The 19184-nt window shown below is 31.1% G+C and overlaps 3 protein-coding genes across 3 annotated transcripts; all 3 read left to right on the forward strand.

The window, feature by feature from the left end:
• Nucleotides 1–351: 351 nt before the first annotated feature.
• On the forward strand, nt 352–4394 carry LOC145163902 (uncharacterized). The gene is made up of 8 exons (XM_079082647.1): nt 352–457; nt 2667–2756; nt 2842–2935; nt 3033–3134; nt 3420–3555; nt 3662–3858; nt 3975–4095; nt 4215–4394. The coding sequence occupies exons 1-8, from the start codon at nt 352–354 to the stop codon at nt 4392–4394; spliced, it is 1026 nt and encodes a 341-aa protein (XP_078938773.1).
• Nucleotides 4395–4906: 512 nt separating this feature from the next.
• On the forward strand, nt 4907–13889 carry LOC145163903 (uncharacterized). The gene is made up of 16 exons (XM_079082648.1): nt 4907–4918; nt 5018–5038; nt 7135–7206; nt 7274–7424; nt 7915–8040; nt 8132–8194; nt 8292–8426; nt 8514–8576; nt 8688–8825; nt 8916–9173; nt 9274–9709; nt 9811–10100; nt 10189–10244; nt 10335–10752; nt 10880–12094; nt 12226–13889. The coding sequence occupies exons 1-16, from the start codon at nt 4907–4909 to the stop codon at nt 13887–13889; spliced, it is 5118 nt and encodes a 1705-aa protein (XP_078938774.1).
• A 508-nt stretch (nt 13890–14397) lies between these two features.
• LOC145166332 (cellulose synthase-like protein G3) lies at nt 14398–18953 on the forward strand. The gene is made up of 6 exons (XM_079085284.1): nt 14398–15021; nt 16532–16681; nt 16799–16924; nt 17056–17469; nt 17817–18164; nt 18259–18953. Exons 1-6 carry the CDS (start codon nt 14413–14415, stop codon nt 18799–18801), a joined length of 2190 nt encoding a protein of 729 aa, XP_078941410.1. The 5' UTR covers nt 14398–14412; the 3' UTR covers nt 18802–18953.
• Nucleotides 18954–19184: the final 231 nt, after the last annotated feature.

Genomic DNA, 19184 nt, shown 5'->3' on the forward strand with positions numbered 1-19184 from the left:
AATTCAAATAAAACACACATTAAAAACACTAAATTAAAACACATTTCATTAATTTTAAAACACACAAAATCAAATCCTAAAATATTTAAAAAAAAAACTAAATTATTTATTTATCCTAAATTACTTAAAAAAAACACACAACATAACAGCTAAAACATAAATATTATAACCTAATCCCCATACTTAGCACGGACACGTTGTTGGATTTTGAGAAATGTCGCGAGATTTTCGGGGTCGAGATCCGGTAGGGGCTTCGAGTTTATGATTTGAAGATCGGTAAGAGCGATTTTTTGGCGAGGAGATTCCTCCGTGGATTCGTATTTTCTTTCTAGAAAACTTAAAGTTTTATTTATGAATTCCACAAGCCCGTCGTCGCTAGTTGTGGTTGCTTTCCCGCTTGAAGACGCCGCCCGTTTTGCTTTGTCCCTTCCCGGTGGTCGACGGAGTTGGACTTCAGGTGGACCCTCTCCCTCGGCAACATCGACGTAATCATTGAGGTCTAACCCAAAACCCGTGTCCGATTCAGAAGTTTTTGGTCTTTTGTTGGAGCCGGTGGTCGAGTCCGAATGCGATGTCTCCGGATTAAGGACTCATTTTGGACCTTGACGGCAAACTTCCCATGCTTTTTGGTGACCAAATGGTTTATCGTTGTTGGTCACTTTGAATTGGTAGCACGCGGTTCATAAAATGTTGAAATCGTTCGAACCACTTTTATGGATATTTTTTAGATTTTCAAATATACCATTAAACTTTGTGCAAATCGCGCGAAGATCATGCCATTTTCCGTTGACCGCATCGTACGACCGATCCGTTTTCCTTCCAAGTAGCGCGTGAAAGTGATCCAAAACACGATTCCAAAAACTTTCTCCAGATTGCGCGTTGCCTCTTCTCGAATCACAGTATATGAAAATCCAAGCTTTTGCTAAAGCTTCTTCCTCTTCTTCGTTTCAAGTCGTTGCTTTCTTTTTCCCTTTTCCTTGTGGTTGCCTTCTTCGAGATGATTGTGGTGTTTCTTGGACAATACATCGTTGTTGTCGAGGTTCACGGTTTGGGATTTAGATAATGGGACTTGAGATGATTGTGTTTGGAATTGTGGAGAAGCTTGTTGTTGGAAACCTTGGAATTGGGGAATGAATTGAGGTTGAGTGAATTATTGTTGTGGTCGTTGTTGTTGGAAGAATTGTGGGTTGTAATGAAGATTAGTGAATAAAGGTTGTTGTTGGATTGGAGAATTCAACAATTGCATATAAGCTTGATAATCACTTGGAGTGTTTGGAGTGGGTGGAGTATTTTGGTTGTGATCCATTTTTTTTTGAAGAAAAGTGAAAGAAATAGGAGTAGTTTTTTGGATTTAGAAGTGTAAAATGAAGAGTGAATATATATATATATATATATATATATATATATATATATATATATATATATATATATATAAAAGGTGGTGTTTTTTAAATTTAAAATTTAATTTAATTTTTTTTTGTAAACTCAAACGGTCAAAAAGATAGTCGTTTTACCCTCTCTCTTGTTTTAATTGGCTGTCTTCGTCCGTGATATGCACTACGCCACAAGGCACTTACGCGCGCCTGGGGCGGTGTTCACGCGTAGGTGGCCTTGCCACGTAAGCCCCACGCGTAGCCACCATAACTTCATACCGTATAGCCTAAGACTTTAAAAAAGGGTGCTGCTATTAAGACACCCTTTAGACACCATATAGACATCTTTATCAAAAGTCAACCAATAGGTAACTATTTTTAATCATCTTTTTTAAAAAACAATGTAATTTTAACCAATAAAAATACCTTAAAAATTATATAGGGTATCTAAATGGCAAAATGGGGTGTCCATTTGGCCAACCCCTTAAAAAATGGTCTCCATGGAAAGTCTGTAAAGATTAGTAATCATTACCGTGATTCTCTTTGTTAAATGCAAGAAAAACAATAGACTTTCTTTCGTTTGTTTTTAATACCATACTACTTTCTTTTCTTCCTGTTACAACATTGTACTTTAAAAAATGTACATCCAAAACTTAACACTATAGTGCCTAAAGAATATAGAAAGCAAAGCAACTTATATCTTTCTAAAACTTAACACTATAGTGCCTAAAGAATATAGAAAGCAAAGCAACTTATATCTTTCTAATGTAGTTTACTCATACAAGAGTAAATTACATTAATGTCCATATATTTTTTTCATTTGTTCAATGTTTAGTCCAAAATTAGACAAACTCAATAACTCGATTCATTTGAATGTAAGTAAATGACTATTTTACCCTTTGAGCATTTCAGATTCCTAGACAAAGTTGCGATTGTGACGAAAGAAAAGAATGTAAAAGGACAATCAGAACCGACTTTATAGCGATTAAACACAGTCCATCGAGTTGAAGAGCTAAAGTCACCGATAAGAATGGGCCCAATTTCGGCATTCTTTTGGTTTTTTTTTTTTTAAGAACAGCAAATCTACTCTACTTCTAAACTATTCTTAATTCCACTTATGTCTCCGATTAGACTTGAATCCTCAACCTCTAGAAGAGAATGCAACAACCGGTACCGCTGGGCTAGAAACTTCTAGCCCTTTGGTGGACATTTTTTTGGTGTATCTAACCCCGCAAAACGGGGATTCTTCCTGGTTATTATGAATTTTGTAGCTTTTCAGTTTCTTTTTTATAGGGATTCGAACCCGAAATGTAAGCATGATCATAAGGGTTATTAAATGTGAAACCATTATCTCTGCGACAACTACATCTAATATCTCAATTGGTACTTTTTCCCCCTATTTTATTGCATTTTATATTTAATTTTTTAATTTTACATAAATTTGACATATTGTATTATCATTTTGTAGATGTTATAGGTGAAGTTGTTTCGTTAGGCAAGCTGGATTCCCGTGATGTTAGCAAATCGAAACATAGGCTAACTTTACAAATCAGAAACTTAGAGTAATTATAACTTTTATTATATTATATATTAAATTATTATTATTATTATTATTATTATTATTATTATATAAACATTTAACCTTTACTGTTTCTGCAGAGGTTTGCAAGTTAACGTCACATTGTTTGCAGATTTCGCATACCAAGTGATTTCTTATCTTGAAGCTCATAAACAAGTTGGTCGTGTGGTTATTATTTTGCAGTTTGCAAGACTTAATGTCTATAACGGTACAGTTCTTATAAAAGGCAACCTTCGTTATTTTACGCTTTTTTATTACTCATTATTTTGACTAATTTATTTTCTTTCAACGGGAATTCCTTCTGTTAACAATTATTTTGATCACACACGTATGTTCATAAATGCTGATCTTCCCGAAATTGTGGCCTTCACAGATAGGTAACAAACTATTTTAATTATTCATTCTTATTTTGTTTCTTTTTAATAATTTTACTAATTTCATAATTATTTTCCTAAATAAAAAAACAGCTTGGTTGGATTACGAAGAATTCAAAACCCTTCTTCTTCTTTGACTTTTGATAGCTCTCAATCATACAATGAATATGAAGACTTTTTGAATAATCACAAAGTTAAAAATGTTGTCGATTTGCTAGAACCACAAGAGGTATGTCAATAATTTGGTTTATTTAATGTGATTTTGTTTTATATTATTCATTTATTGTAGTTGCATTGTTTTTTTATGAATCTTTTTGTATTTTATATTTTTTTAGGTCGGGAAATTTATCATTGTTGGTACAATTTACGGTATACGACAAGATATTGATTGGTATTATGATGCGTGTTCAAACTGTGGAAAGAAAGTTGATCGAAGAGATGTTTTTAGCGGTCCAAATAGTGGTGATGCAAGTGTGGTTGTTGAATGCTCTACTGATAAGTGTAAAAAAAAGGAGATTTCTTCAGCTCCAAGGTTTTTTACATTTACCAAAACCTTAACCGGACAAATTAAATACATTATTAATCATTAATAATGTATAGTTAAACTTAAACATATTTAATATAAATTTATGTGGGATATTTTTGTAGGTATAAAATACATATTCGTGTCCAAGATGATTCTGGCACAATCACACTAACTCTGTTTGATAGAGATGCTTATAGACTTGTCAAACAACGTGCAAGTGAGCTCATAGAGAAAATCAAACAGGTATAACTTAAGTATAATATATGTTTTATTAAATTCTATTATTTGTTTCATTTTATTTGTATTAATTAATATTAATTTGCTTTTAACCATAACAATAATACATAAGACATTTTTTCCAGGTTGGGGATAATCCGAGAATGTATCCTTATGACCTCAAATGTCTGGTACATAAAAAGATGGCATTCAAGATAGATGTTAATAGATTCAACGTATCCAATAACTACAATCGGTTTGGGATACTTGGCTATAAGCTTGATAGTAACGTTATCAATGCTTTGGAAAAAAAAGTTATCTGTTGAGGTATTTATATACATCTTTTTTTGGAAATTATGATGCACACTTTTATTTAATGATTTTTACTAATTACTAATTAATTGTAAATCTTGATGGAATAAAACCTTAAACCCACAAATGATAATACATACTTTTTATGCACCTAAAGCAGGCAGGTAATTCTGGAAATCCTGATGATACAGAAATCGCATCTCACGAAGCATCTCACGAAACGAAGTCGTTGAAGGTTAGCCTATAAAACTACATTATTTATTTTTATATAAATTTTTTTTATCAAATATTTTTTGTTATTATTTTCGTACTAAATCTATTTCCTGATTTTGCTTCAAGGACGCCATCTCACAGACCGGTGATAATTTGACGCCTTCCATGCCCGACAAATCAGAAGCTACAAGTCCCTTCAAGTTTAATTCACCCCCAAATGTAAAAAAACGAAACGTTGGAGATACAATTGATGTTGATGAATATGATAATGTCAATTCGTCTACAAAAATACCGCGCTTGAATTCCAAGGTCGATGGCAACACAGGTCTTTTAATACCAAAACTTGAAAAGTGATTTCAGTTTGGACTTTTTGAATCAACAATATTCTTGAATTTTTTTTTTTTTTTGGGATTCTGTTTGGCAGTTTTGCTCTTCGTGGTGTTCAGTATTCAAACATTCATAGTTCTTGGTTTCTTTTTGTTTCTAATCTCTATCTGAAGTAAAAAACTATTTTTTTGGGTTATGACTTTAATTAGAATAATCCAATTTTAAAGTGATTTGTTGGCGTAATAAATATGGATGTTAAGCTTTTAGGTAAGCAATAACTTTTCTTTTTGTTCGATGTCTGTTTTGTACTTTAAGCCTTCCTTTATATGTGTGTCATAAGTGTGTCTACTGATGAAAGTTTGAATACTTAACAATTATGATTATAAAGATTCTAATTATGCATAGATATATCAAAAATAATTCGACAGAATTAGCTTTCATGTGCAAATAAAGCAGTGTACTTTTCTTTTTCGTGTTATGAGTAAATTAGCTATATGAAAAAACATGTATCAAATATGAATAAATTAAAAAAAAGTGGTATATCAAATGCACATGAAATCGGTGCATGCATCACGGGAATATGTTTTTCAAAAATTATATGTAATGTTAGAAATGTACATTGTAATGAAGTTGTCACATGAGATATGTCTATGTATTTGAATGTGTAACAGTGGATAGAATGGATAAGCATCAGATGTCAAATTTGGCCTTTGTCAATCCTTTTGTTAACCTCTGCAATTTTCAGTCTTTACATTACAAAATAATTGTGAATTTATTGTCTCCTCTGGTAGACCTAAATAACATGTCAATTTTTTTTATTTACAAATATTGCATCCGGAATGTTCATATTGATCTGGATCATTCACAACTTAAATATATCTTTCTGTTTCTGAATCGATACAAAGTACATAACACTTTTTGGCCAAAATATATATATATATATATATATATATATATATATATATATATATATATATATATATATGCAAAAGACTAATATGCCCTCGCCGGTTCATTCCATGTGATGTGTTAGGTTTTTTGACACAGGTGTATTTTTTTCAAAACACATACCACTATGACAGGTATTATGATTCGAAACTTCTTAAAATAAATCACATTTAAGCAAATTATGCAGATAAAACGTATTTTACAAATATAAAATACCATATTTTACCATTTATTTCTTTCACTTAGAAATCGATATTCAATATGGAAATTATATAATTACCTGATTAAGAGCATTTTTTTATGGTATCCATATCAATCATATCTATTACATTTAATTTTCATTATTATGTCGATTTGATCATATATTTGTCAGTATATATTTGTCAGTATATATTTGAAACATATGATAATCAGTATTTCTTTACAGCATTGTGTGGTTATTATGGATCTTAATCTTAATAATCTCACGTAAGTTGAATTTCGAATATTCAGTTACATACTTCAATCCAAAGGACACTCTCTGCATCTCAATTCTGTTTCTTAATTTCGGATATTCAATCACCGACTTTTTTCCTTCGGTAAGTTTCTCATGATTATATATGATTGCTTCTCAATGTTTGTGTTAATCGTACAATTGAAAATTCTTTTCTTCTTCTGAATTCTGCGACTTAAATTCTGCTTATCATTGTTTTTTTTACTCTAAACATATGGTTGTTACTACGAACTGCTAAACATCGGCCATTAGGAAATATGAAATACTTTTTACACCTGGTCCACTTTCATATGCTTGATGTTTAGATAGACGTTTTTCGTGTAAAGATTGTATAAAAACCTACATGAATAAAACATGGATGAACATATTAAGTGACATTGAATTAAAGTTTAATGCTAAGTAAATAGTAGTAGGGTAATGCAAAAACGAAAATTTCGTATTCAGTAATATTAACAACTAAAAATGGTTCTGTTTAAGCCTACATCATATCCTATTTCCCTTTGATTAATATGTTTTTTGGTGTAAACCGGTTCAAATCAATGACAAATATGTAATTCTGTGAAACATGACAGAACTACCCCTTAATTCAAAATAGAACCTACCAGTCAAGTAATACAAAATACAATCAACTAATAATAAAGAAGAAAAAATATAACAAAAAACTGATAGAAAAATGTATTTGTCATTATAACGTCACAGAAATGCCCCCGAACTCAAAAAACATAAATATAAAATTTTATTTCTATTCGTATTGATTTTGATTGTACTTTTAGCTTTCTTTGTGTAACCCCTCAATGAATCTGAAATATAAACAAAATAAAGGCAAAATAAATTCTGATGTACAGGTTTGTAGTATATTACAGTACAAAAATTACCATTAATATATTTTCTCTTATTTTTCTTATATTTCAGATACTAACAATTAACATGGATGTTTACAAGACTAATAAGAAGATAAAATTAAATAATTTCTATCTTGATAATACAAAACATATACCGATGTACACTACATCAGTCGATCAAATTCTATCTTCTACAAATGTTAGTAACCCGGGTGCTAACGGTACGTTCAATTAATATGTTATTACTTTCTTTATAAAAAAATTTAATCTTAATTATAACTATTTTATGTCTCTCTCTCTCTCTCTCTCTCTCTCTATATATATATATATATATATATATATATATATATATATATATATATATATATATATATGCTTATACAGATTCAGATAGAAACATCTATCATGTTCAGGCTAGAGAAAAAAGAAGAATAAGAAAATTATATTTGGACAATAAAAAAAAAGGTATGACCAAATGAATCCTTTCAATTTCATCTATGTCACATCTTTTGAAAATGAAATTAATAGATAACCTACTTAAAGTCATGTACATATTTTTTTATCAGTTAAATATAAAAGTAATTAATTTGAAATGCTTTTTTAAAGTAATATGTATTTATCAATATTAATATTCATATATTATTTATCGATTTCTAATATTATTTATAAGTTATTTTATTTATAATTTTTTTTCTCAATGCAAATTTAAAGGAGTTGTCCATCGAAGTAAAAACGTATCCGCATCTACATCAAGTGCCAATGTTTCAAAAAAATCAATGTTACCAAATCATCATTCACATTTAAATGTTAGAACTCCTTTATCTAACATTTCCAATGGTAAGTCATTTATTTGTTTAATTTATTTTTATAATTGACAATCTTATTGTATCATATATAATATTGTTTACCTTCAATTTTCTTATCCCAGTCATGGATATTTCCAATAACAGTTTTCAATCACCGTCAACAAACATCAGCTTCGATTCAAACGGTAACATACATCATTGTTTTTACACTTTCTTTCTAACCTTCAAACAATTACACTTTTATTTATAATTTATCCATTTCTTATAACAATTTTTTTACAGAAACATTCAAAGGAGTGGTCAATCGAAACAAAAACGTATGCACATCTATGTCAAATGGGAAAATGTCAAAACAACCAATGTTACAAACACCTTCATATTTAAATTTTAGAACTCCGTTATCTAACATTTCCAATGGTATCTCATATATATTTTTATTTTATAATACATATATTGTCATTGTATCATATTTAATATTGTATACCTTCAAACTTCTTTTCCCAGTCATGGATATCTCCAATAACAGTTTTCAAACACCGTTACCAAACATCGGAATGGATTCAAACGGTAACATACTTGATTGCTCTTAAATTTTTTATCTTTGTTTAGAAATATAAATTAAAACTTATTATTTCATATTAAATATTGACTCATTTCTCATTAACATATTTTTTACAGACAAAATCAACGGAGTTGTTCGTCGAAATAAAAACATAACCTCATCTGAATCAACTGTAAACATGTCAAAACAATCAATTTTACAAAATCCTCCTTCACATTTAAATGTTAGAACTCTGTTATCTAACATTTCCAATGGTAAGTCATTTATTGTACCATTTCATCTAATAATATATATTTTTATTCTATGATATTTAACAATGCATATTTTTAATCTTTTTTCCCTAGCGATGGATATTTCAAAAAACAGTTTTCAATCACCGTTACCAAATATTCGACAATACTCTGTAATTTCAAATGGTGACACATCAAACAACTCATCTACAGTAACAAAGAGATCATCTTCAGTCATGTCTACCAATCCTAATCGTAATAAAAACAAAAAAAGGGCAAATTTATCTCCTATTCCAATAATTGGTTTGACATCCGATCAAGACAACAATGATGGTCAAAGTAATCAAAACATATACAACGGTATATCAAAAGGTAAATTTTTAAAAAGTATAAAATTTACAGTTGTTTATCCAATCATTTTCAATTATCTAAACTTACAATATTAACTTTTTATGTAAAACTTAATTCACAGATTATTTGGATCATGGTGATCAGAATGTTTTATGCCAAACATGTTTTGCAAAATTATGGAAAGATGAATCTATCAAATGTAGAAAAAAGGATAATGAAAATTATTCTCTATGTTGTGGTTATGGCAAAGTTGAACTTCCAGAGTTAAAGAATGCACCTCCAAGTTATGAAATTCTTTTTAAATCTGGAGATTCTAAAAGCAAATATTTCATGAAGAACATTCGTTCGTACAATTCTATGTTTTCTTTTACGTCGATGGGTGACAAAATTGATTCCTCAATCAATAGAGGCAATGCTCCATACATTTTTAGACTTAGTGGTCAAAATTATCATAGTATCGGAAGCCTTTTACCAAATCAGGGATTTAAACCAAAATTCTCTCAGTTGTACATATACGATACTGATAATGAAATCGCAAATAGACGAACATGCTTGGGGTACACTTTTCTATATTATCACATTAATATTAATATATATCTTATTGATCAGTAATACTTTCTTTATTTATCTTATGTTTATCTGTTAATGGTACTTGCAGTGGAGAAAATCAACGATCTACATCAAATTCTTCTATCCTTGATGATGATATTATACAAGATTTGAAATTGATGTTAGATTCAAATAATGTCTTGGTTCAATCTTATAGGATGGTTAGAGATTGTTTTAATGAAAATCCTTGTGCTGATATCAAGTTGAGAATTATTGGAAGAAGGGACCAAGATGGAAGGACATACAACCTACCGTCTGCTTCTGAGGTAGCAGCTTTGATTGTTGGAGATATTGGTGATTCAATTGATAATAGAGATATTGTTGTTCAAACTTCATCTGGTTCTCTACGGCGTATTAGTGAATTACATCCATCATACCTTCCTCTTCAATATCCACTACTCTTTCCATATGGTGATGATGGTTACAGAGTTGACATACCACATCGAGGTATTACATCTTCAAGCAACAGCAAGCGGCCCAACTGTACAATGAGAGAATTTTTTTTCTTATAGAATACAGGACAGGGATCAATATTTTTCACTAATTCTTAATTCAAAAAGGTTGTTCCAACAGTTTTTGGTAGACGCTTATACTATGATTGAAAGCGAGAGATTACATTTCATAAGGAGCAAACAACAAATTCTTAGATGCGAGTCTTATGAGATTTTACGTAATCAACAAGACCTCGGGAATAGAGATATATCCAACGTCGGACAACGTGTTATCTTACCTACCTCATTCACTGGCGGTGCACGTTATATGATGCAAAACTACCTTGACGCCATGTCCTTATGTAAATGGTTTGGATATCCTGATTTCTTCATAACCTTTACATGTAACCCAAAATGGCCTGAAGTTAAAAGGTTTCTTCGTAACACTTCATTGCATCCTGAAGATAGACCTGATATCTTATGTAGGCTATTCAAAATAAAGCTTGATGCTTTTATTAAAGACATACGGGAAAATAAAATTTTCGGCATCGTTCAAGCAGGTATTGAAAGTTGTTGTTTAATAAAAATTTATTTTTTATTCTTTTTTCGTTTCTTAACATTATTTATTAGTTGCAAATATAATTCATTCACTACTAATCATATATTTTTTGTAAAATTTATTTGCAGTTGTCTATACAATTGAATTTCAAAAAAGGGGTTTGCCACATAGTCATATTTGTCTATTTATGCATCCTGACTCCAAGCGGCCTACTGTTGAATATATTGATCCGATAATTTCCGCGGAGATTCCAAATATCAATGAAGAGCCAGAGTTGTATTCACTTGTAAGTGAATTCATGATACATGGTCCTTGTGGAGCTGAAAATATGAATTGCCCATGTATGGTTGACAGGCAATGTTCGAAAAATTTTCCAAAGCAATTCTGTAATCATTCTTCAGTTGATAACAACGGTTATCCCTTATATATGAGAAGAAACAATGGATATTTTGTCGAAAAATCAGGTGTCAAGTTAGACAACAGAAATGTTGTTCCATATAACAAATATCTGTTGAAAAGATATCAGGCACATATTAATGTTGAATGGTGCAATCAAGGATCTTCCATAAAGTATCTGTTTAAATATATAAACAAAGGTCCAGATAGAGCTACAGTTGCTGTTGACATCAACACTGATTCTCATCAAGAAAAGGTTGTCGATGAAATAAAAGATTATTATGATTGTAGATATTTATCTGCATGTGAAGCATCATGGCGAATATTTAAATATGATGTTCATTACCGATATCCTTCTGTGATGCGACTACCTTTTCATCTTCCTAATCAACAACAACTTATATATGCTGCAGACGATGATATTGACGATGTTCTTGAACAACCTTCAGTTGCTGCTTCTATGTTCACATCTTGGATGGAATGTAATAAAATTAATAAAGATGCACGAAAACTTACATATGTTGAATTTCCGACAAAGTTCGTTTGGAAAGCTAATCATAAGTTGTGGAAGCCAAGGAAAATTGGACGTTCAATAGGAAGGATTCACTCTGTTTCACCTAAACTTGGTGAAATATACTTCCTAAGAATTCTTTTAAATAAAGTGAAAGGTCCAAAATCATTTGAAGAAATTCGTACGGTAAATGGTGAAGAATTTCCTACTTTTCGAGATGCATGTTATGCTTTGGGCCTCTTAGACGACGACAAAGAATATGTCGAAGCAATTAAGGAAGCAAGTCATTCAGGAAGTGGTTTTTATCTGCGTTTCTTATTTGCTACGATGTTAATGTCTGACAGTTTGGGTAGACCAGAGTTTGTTTGGGAAAATACATGGCAACTATTGTCAGATGATATTCTTTACAACCAGCAACGTACATTAAAGTCTCCAGGTATTATAATTTTTTAACATTATTTCTAAAAATGAATATTATATATTTTCAATATGCAGCGTGCAAATTTGTTTATAAAAATTAATGTTTTTAATATTATATTGTTTTTTACATATTCATAATTTTTACAGGTTTAACACTCAATGAGGATCAACTTAAAAACCTGACTTTGTTTGAGATCGAACAGATTTTACTTCGTAACAACACCAGTCTTAAAAATTATAACAAAATGCCTTACCCTGATACTGATATGGTTTCCTCTTCAACAAATCGCCTTATCACGGAGGAGCTAGACTATGACATACCCATCTTAAAGAAAGAGTTTGATCGAATGTTTCATGCATTAACAAATGAGCAGCGAAATATTTTTATTGATATCATGACTACAGTCAATGATAAGAAAGGAGGTGTTTTTTTTGTGTATGGATATGGTGGAACAGGCAAAACCTTTCTTTGGAAGACGATATATGCAGCAATTAGATGTAAAGGTGATATAGTTTTAAATGTTGCTTCAAGTGGTATTGCATCGTTATTATTGCCTGGAGGTAGGACAACACACTCTCGGTTTATAATTCCATTGAATCTTACAGAGGATTCTGTTTGTAAGATATCGCCTGATAGTGAACTCGGCAGATTAGTAAGAAAAACCTCATTGATTATCTGGGATGAAGCACCTATGGTCCACAAGCATGCATTTGAAGCTTTAGATCGAGCTCTGAAAGATGTATGTAACTTTGACAAGTCTGGCAACTCAAAAATTCCATTTGGAGGGAAAGTGATTGTTTTTGGAGGAGACTTCAGACAGATTCTACCTGTTGTTCAAGGAGGCAGTAGACAAAATATTGTTAATGCTTCTTTAAGTTCTTCATATATATGGCAACAATGCAAAGTCCATAGATTAACAATAAACATGAGACTAACCGTTGGAAGGGAACCATCTGATATTCGAAAAATACAAAGTTTTGCAAACTGGCTTTTGGATATAGGAGAAGGAAAAGTTGGTGGTTCAAACGATGGTGAAGCGATTATTGATGTTCCGGATGATATTCTCATTAATGATCCACATGATCCTATAGGTTCATTAATTGAGTTTGTATATCCTTCAATCTTGGAAAAATTCAACGTTATGAGTTATTTTCAAGAAAGAGCTATACTAGCTCCGAAAAATGAAGTTGTCCAACAAATCAATGATCGTTTTTTAGCACTGTTTCCCGGAGACGAAGTTGAATATTTAAGTTCAGATAGTCTTTGCCAATCAGAGTTTGTTCATGATCATTTTGATCCCAATTTATACTCCCCAGATATTTTAAATGGTCTTAAAATATCAGGTTTGCCAAATCATAGGTTAATTTTAAAAGTCGGTGTTCCAGTTATGTTACTTAGAAACATTGATCAAAAGAATGGATTATGTAACGGCACCAGACTACAAGTGAAATCTTTGGGCAAACGTGTTATTGAGGCAATTATCATATCTGGAACTAATATTGGAAAACAAACCTTTATTCCAAGATTGTCTTTAACTCCATCTGAAAAAAAAATTCTCTTCAAATTTCAAAGAAGACAATTTCTTGTGGCTGTATGTTTTGCAATGACAATTAATAAAAGTCAAGGGCAGTCGCTATCAAAGGTTGGTCTGTATCTCAAAGATCCTGTTTTTTCACATGGACAGTTGTATGTTGCTTTATCGAGAGTTCAAAGTAGAGAAGGATTGAAATTGTTAATTTTAGATAAGGATGGTAGACTTACAAACAAAACTTCCAATGTTGTGTATAAGGAAGTTTTTAGAAATTTATAAATCATTCGTAGTGTTTAAATTAAAACAATTGTGTTTTTTTTTTATTTAAATTTTTTATATACCATTGCAATCCATAATATTGATTTTGTTTTGATATTTCATTTTCACACTTTAATCATGGTGTTTATTGTTTGCTCCCTCAAATCAAAAAATTATTGATTTGCCCTCGCATTTCATAAAACATTCAAATATGCAAACTTTCACTTTAGTTATCTTTGTATTTAACTTTTCTAATGTTTGCTTGTGTTTCTTTTAACATCTATTCAAATTTGTATATTTTTGTACAAATATATATTAATATTAATTTTAAATAATAAATATAAAAATGTTAAACAAATTTACTTCTTATTAATAATATAATTTTTTTACAAATTTTTTACCCGTAGATTTCACAGATTGTAACCTAGTATATTATATAGTAAAGAAGGAAGGGTAAAATAGGAATTTCATTTTGAATGAGAATGGATTGTTGAATGGACACGCGGAATGAAGGACTATATAGGAAGATAGGAAGATATGTGAAATGGTGCGAGACAAGCTCGCTTATCGAAGCTCCTTATCGCAAAACACCATGCTGAAAGCTCCGCTTAACACAAAGAGAGCCTCACCCACAAGATGGTTCAATCGACTTTACACAGTGGTTTACGCAGTGGCCATTTTCGCACTCATTTATCGCCATTGTTGTAACCTTATCAACTCTCCTTCTTTCACCACCATTTTCCTGCTCGTAGCTGATCTTGTGCTTGCTTTCCTATGGGTGGCATGGCAACCTTTCTTCCTGAATCCAGTGCACCGCGAGGTTTTTCCAGAGAACCTGCCACAAGTGGCGAAGGAGAGCGATTACCCACGGCTGGATGTGTTTGTTTGCACGGCTGATCCGTTCAAGGAACCACCAATCGGGGTTCTTAACACCGTGTTGTCTCTTTTGGCGTATGATTACCCGACGGAGAAGCTGTCTGTATATTTGTCGGACGACGGAGGATCGCAGCTGACGTTGTTTGCGTTCATGGAGACTGCTAAGTTCGCGAAACATTGGTTGCCATATTGCAAAAAGTATAATATAATGGATAGATCTCCTGAAGTTTACTTTGAAAATGATCTATCTCTGTTCCCTGAGACAAGTGAAATCCAGGTAAAGGTTGCTTCTTCTGGATATCAAAAGCTTTTTCTTCTATAATCATTATATTCGTAGTCGAATTATATAGTCGGATTTTATAGATCCGTTCATTGCATATGGAATACTGTTTGACTGTTACAGATATTTTCTTCCTCCCTCGTTAAGTTTATACAGATTTGTGAAATATGGGTTGACCATTGTGAATCCAACAGTTTTGTTATGAAAATCTGTAAGGAGTTTAACCAAAATATAATGACTTATAAATTTTATTTTCTCTAGAAATCGCTTGTAATAGATATACAATATGTATAGCAGGAAAAAGAAAAGATGGAAAGTAGTGTAGATGGTTAGTTTATTATTTAATTATATTTTTACTTAGAATATGGCCACATTGTTTTTACTCCTTACGGTAAAATCGTTATTTATTATATAGACTAGTTTATAACCCGTGTTAATCACCGTTATAAAATTAATTAAATTTTTATAATAAAAATTTATAATTATTAATCAATTATTTTAAATAAGTTATTTTATGTAAATTATTAATTAAGAAATATATCAAAATTTTAAAATTATTATAACTTCAAATTTAACATATAATTAAAAAATGTAAATTTGAATTTTTAAATGAGTTGCCTAATATATCTATATGACAGATGACATAATATTAATAAGGAGTTGTATTAAAGTGACACTTGGCAAAAAGAGATTAAAACTATTTATTTATTAGAATAGAGGAGATTAAAACTGTTTATTTATTAAAATAGAGATTTTGTAAGAGTATGCATGTTTGGGTAAAAAAAGTAACATATTTTAACTCAAATATATACGGACTGTCTTTTTCGAAGATCGAAATGGAATCTTTAAAAACATTGTAATTTAACCCATATTAATTAATCCAACATGTCAAATCAGAAAACACAATTATTATTATTTTAACACTGATGATGCGTTATCAATTTTGGAACATAGCTATGATTAACTTTGAAGATTATATTTTTTTAAATCAAGTTACATTTGAGTTTGTACACATTAGTTTGTACGCATGCATTATTTTCGAAAGCATTTTTAAATACTTCATCATCATATATCTTAAAGTCCCCTCATCTGATAAATTGTTTTAAAGAGTATTTTGTATTTAACTTAACAAATTTATCATCATTCATGATCATATATTTTCTCTACAATATTTATCTTTTTAATAAGATAGAATGATAATTATATTAAAATTAATAAATTGATAAGGTGGTTAGTGATTTATAAGTGTCTTAATATCAAGGATAAAAAAAAACTTTGTAATGAGTTGTACAAATATTAATTTCTTTTTGCTGTAATAATAATTTTGCAAAAACCTGTTATTTTAATCTAATTTATTATACGTCTGCGGCCTCCTTTTTTGACAACAAATATATCACACTTGCTAATCAAAATTTAATTATTCAAAACAACCGACTATGTTGACCCTATAATGATTGAAGGTTTATTAATTATCTAAAGACTAAGGTGTACCAAATACTGTAAGCAGACAATGTACGAGAACATGAAAGCTACTATTAAAGATGTGATGGACCGAGGAACCATTGATATCGATCAAATAAATGACGAACGTGCAATCAAAGCTCTCCGCAAATGGACAAATGAATTTACACGTCACCAACATCCTACGGTGATTGAGGTTTACAATTCTTTCCCAAAACTAGTGAAATATAATTACTTCGAATTAACATGAACTTTTTATAATTTATTATAAATAAACTAAGATTTTATGATGATATTAATTACTTACAAATAGGTTCTACTGAAAAATGACGAAGATAAAGATGTAACGGGTCATTACATGCCCAATCTCTTCTATGTAGCACGAGAGAAGAATAAAGCCACCCCACATCATTTTAAGGCTGGTGCCATCAATGCTTTGGTACGCTTAGCTTTCTTGATCAATGATCATCACATCGATTTTTGTAGTTGTAATTGATCTTGATATTATATATGTAGTATTTTCATCAATAGTAATTAACTGATTATTGCAATCACCATATGCTTCTGTAGCTTCGAGTGTCGGCTAAATTGACAAATGCACCTATATTCCTCATCCTGGACTGTGACATGTACTCCAACGATCCTAAAACACCACTTCGCATGTTATGTCATTTCTTGGACCCTAACGTTGATCCAAAGCTTGCATTTGTTCAATTTCCTCAACGTTTCTATAACATCAACAACAACGATACTTATTGTACCCAACATGTGCTTGAGAACCAAATATGTAGTGTAGGAATGGATGGTTTAGATGGCATGTCATTCATGGGCACTAACGCCTTCTTCAAAAGAGATGCTCTACTTGGAAAACCTAATGAGCCACAAGGGATATGGAATGAACCGAATGATTCAAAAGATGGTTTAGCATTAGCCCACCATGTTGCGGATTGTAGTTATGAGGACAACACTAAATGGGGTTCAGAGGTACATTTTTTTCCAGCAACTAATGCTTAGCTATCCACATATAATTGTATAAAGTTTAATGGATTTTCACATAAACATTTTATTTTTTATATGACTTTACCATATAATTCTTATAATAAGTTGAACTCAAAAAAGTTCAATACAACATATTTAAAATAAAAAGTTCATTTTTTTCATTCAACAATTCAATGGTAGCTGAACTTTAAATTCATTGAATGTCAACCTGCCATTCCATTATGATTAAGTTTAATATGTTAATTAAACATTTTCATTAAACCATTTTGTTAAACCATGCATTCTGTATGATAATGTTCCATTATTGTTAATATGTTATAAGTTAAATGCAGATTGGGTTTAGGTATGGTACGTTAGTTGAGGATGCCTACACGAGTTTCAGAATTCAATGCTTAGGATGGAAGTCTGTCGTATGTAAACCAACTAGGGCTGCATTTCTAGGAAATATGCCGGTAGCCCTCCATGACTTTCTAAGTCAAGCGAGAAGGTGGTACATGGGTTTGCTACAAATAGCTTTGTGCAAATTTAGTCCTCTCACATTCGGAATGAAGTATATGAACCCTCTCCAAGCCTTGTGTTGTGCATATATAGATTTCCGTGCTTTTTGGTCTATTCCCATTATTATCTATGCCTTTTTACCTCAACTAACGCTCTTAAACTCTTCCGCTATATTCCCAAAGGTGTGTAAACATAATGGCATCTTTAATAAACATATATACACAAACAATCTTGATTAACGGATGTAAAAAAATTTAAACTTTGTCATGCATGCAGGTTTCAGACCCTTGGTTTTCTTTGTATGCGTTTCTTTTCCTTGCAGCATATGGGAAAAGTCTTCTTGATTATGTGGTGGCAGGATCAACATTCAGAAAGTGGTGGAGTTACCAAAGAATGTGGTTGATATTTGGATGCTCGACTTACCTCTTTTCATTTTTCGATTGGTTGGTTACATCTCTTGGCATGTCAACATTTGAATTCAATGTGACGAGCAAAGTGTTGGACACTGAGCTAAACAAACGTTATCAGCAAGGGGTTTTCACCTTCGGGGTGGATTCACCATTGTTTGTATCGCTAAGCATTGTTGCCATTGTCAACTTATTTGCCTTTTTGGTTGGAATTAAGCAAGTTCTGATCAATGGGAGGTTTGAAGAACTGTTTGGACAATTATTTATAGCAGGGTTTGGTGTGGTAAATGGGTGGCCAATATATGAAGGTATGGTTCTGAGGAGTGATAAAGGAAAGATGCCTGCAAAGACTACCTTGAAATCAGTCTGTGGTGCTTTGATTATTTACTGGGTGTTTTCTTCGGCATGTTAGTAAACAACTTCCAAGCTTCTGTCATGAACCATATTGAGTAGTGAAACGCCTCTCCAACATTCTATTTTAGGCTAAATTGGTTGCAAGTAACTACATTCTATTTTAGCTAAACCGGTTGCAAATTAATTAAGTTACTTTTGTTTGTGCTTCTATATATGAGTGATGTTTAAGAAGTATTTGAAAAATAAATATATATTCCAAAAAAATAGAAGATTGGAATTAATGACAAATTTATGAGAGCTAAGACTTGATTAAAGAAAGGCTACTTCAAGAAACATTTTTCTAATAAGTTGTTATTTTGAATAAATCAAAAACTAAATAAATTAATTAATAAACATTCATATATATTTTATATTTACACAAATCTCTATTCTAATAAATGA

Source organism: Lactuca virosa, chromosome 3, assembly GCF_052849685.1.
Source record: "Lactuca virosa cultivar CGN04683 chromosome 3, Lactuca_virosa_CGN04683_v6, whole genome shotgun sequence".
NCBI lineage: Eukaryota > Viridiplantae > Streptophyta > Magnoliopsida > Asterales > Asteraceae > Lactuca > Lactuca virosa.

Bases quoted from the DNA above. Each gene is read 5' to 3' on its own strand.
- LOC145163903 (XM_079082648.1), top strand. The intron at 10,101-10,188 runs GTTCTCTACGGC...TGATGGTTACAG, and splicing joins TGTTGTTCAAACTTCATCTG to AGTTGACATACCACATCGAG. The intron at 10,753-10,879 runs GTATTGAAAGTT...ATTTATTTGCAG, and splicing joins TTTCGGCATCGTTCAAGCAG to TTGTCTATACAATTGAATTT.
- LOC145166332 (XM_079085284.1), top strand. From the start codon at position 14,413: ATGGTGCGAGACAAGCTCGCTTATCGAAGCTCCTTATCGCAAAACACC. The intron at 16,682-16,798 runs GTTTACAATTCT...ACTTACAAATAG, and splicing joins AACATCCTACGGTGATTGAG to GTTCTACTGAAAAATGACGA. The intron at 17,470-17,816 runs GTACATTTTTTT...AGTTAAATGCAG, and splicing joins ACACTAAATGGGGTTCAGAG to ATTGGGTTTAGGTATGGTAC.
- LOC145163902 (XM_079082647.1), top strand. From the start codon at position 352: ATGAATTCCACAAGCCCGTCGTCGCTAGTTGTGGTTGCTTTCCCGCTT. The intron at 458-2,666 runs GTGGACCCTCTC...TCTTTTTTATAG, and splicing joins TCGACGGAGTTGGACTTCAG to GGATTCGAACCCGAAATGTA. The intron at 4,096-4,214 runs GTATAACTTAAG...CATTTTTTCCAG, and splicing joins TCATAGAGAAAATCAAACAG to GTTGGGGATAATCCGAGAAT.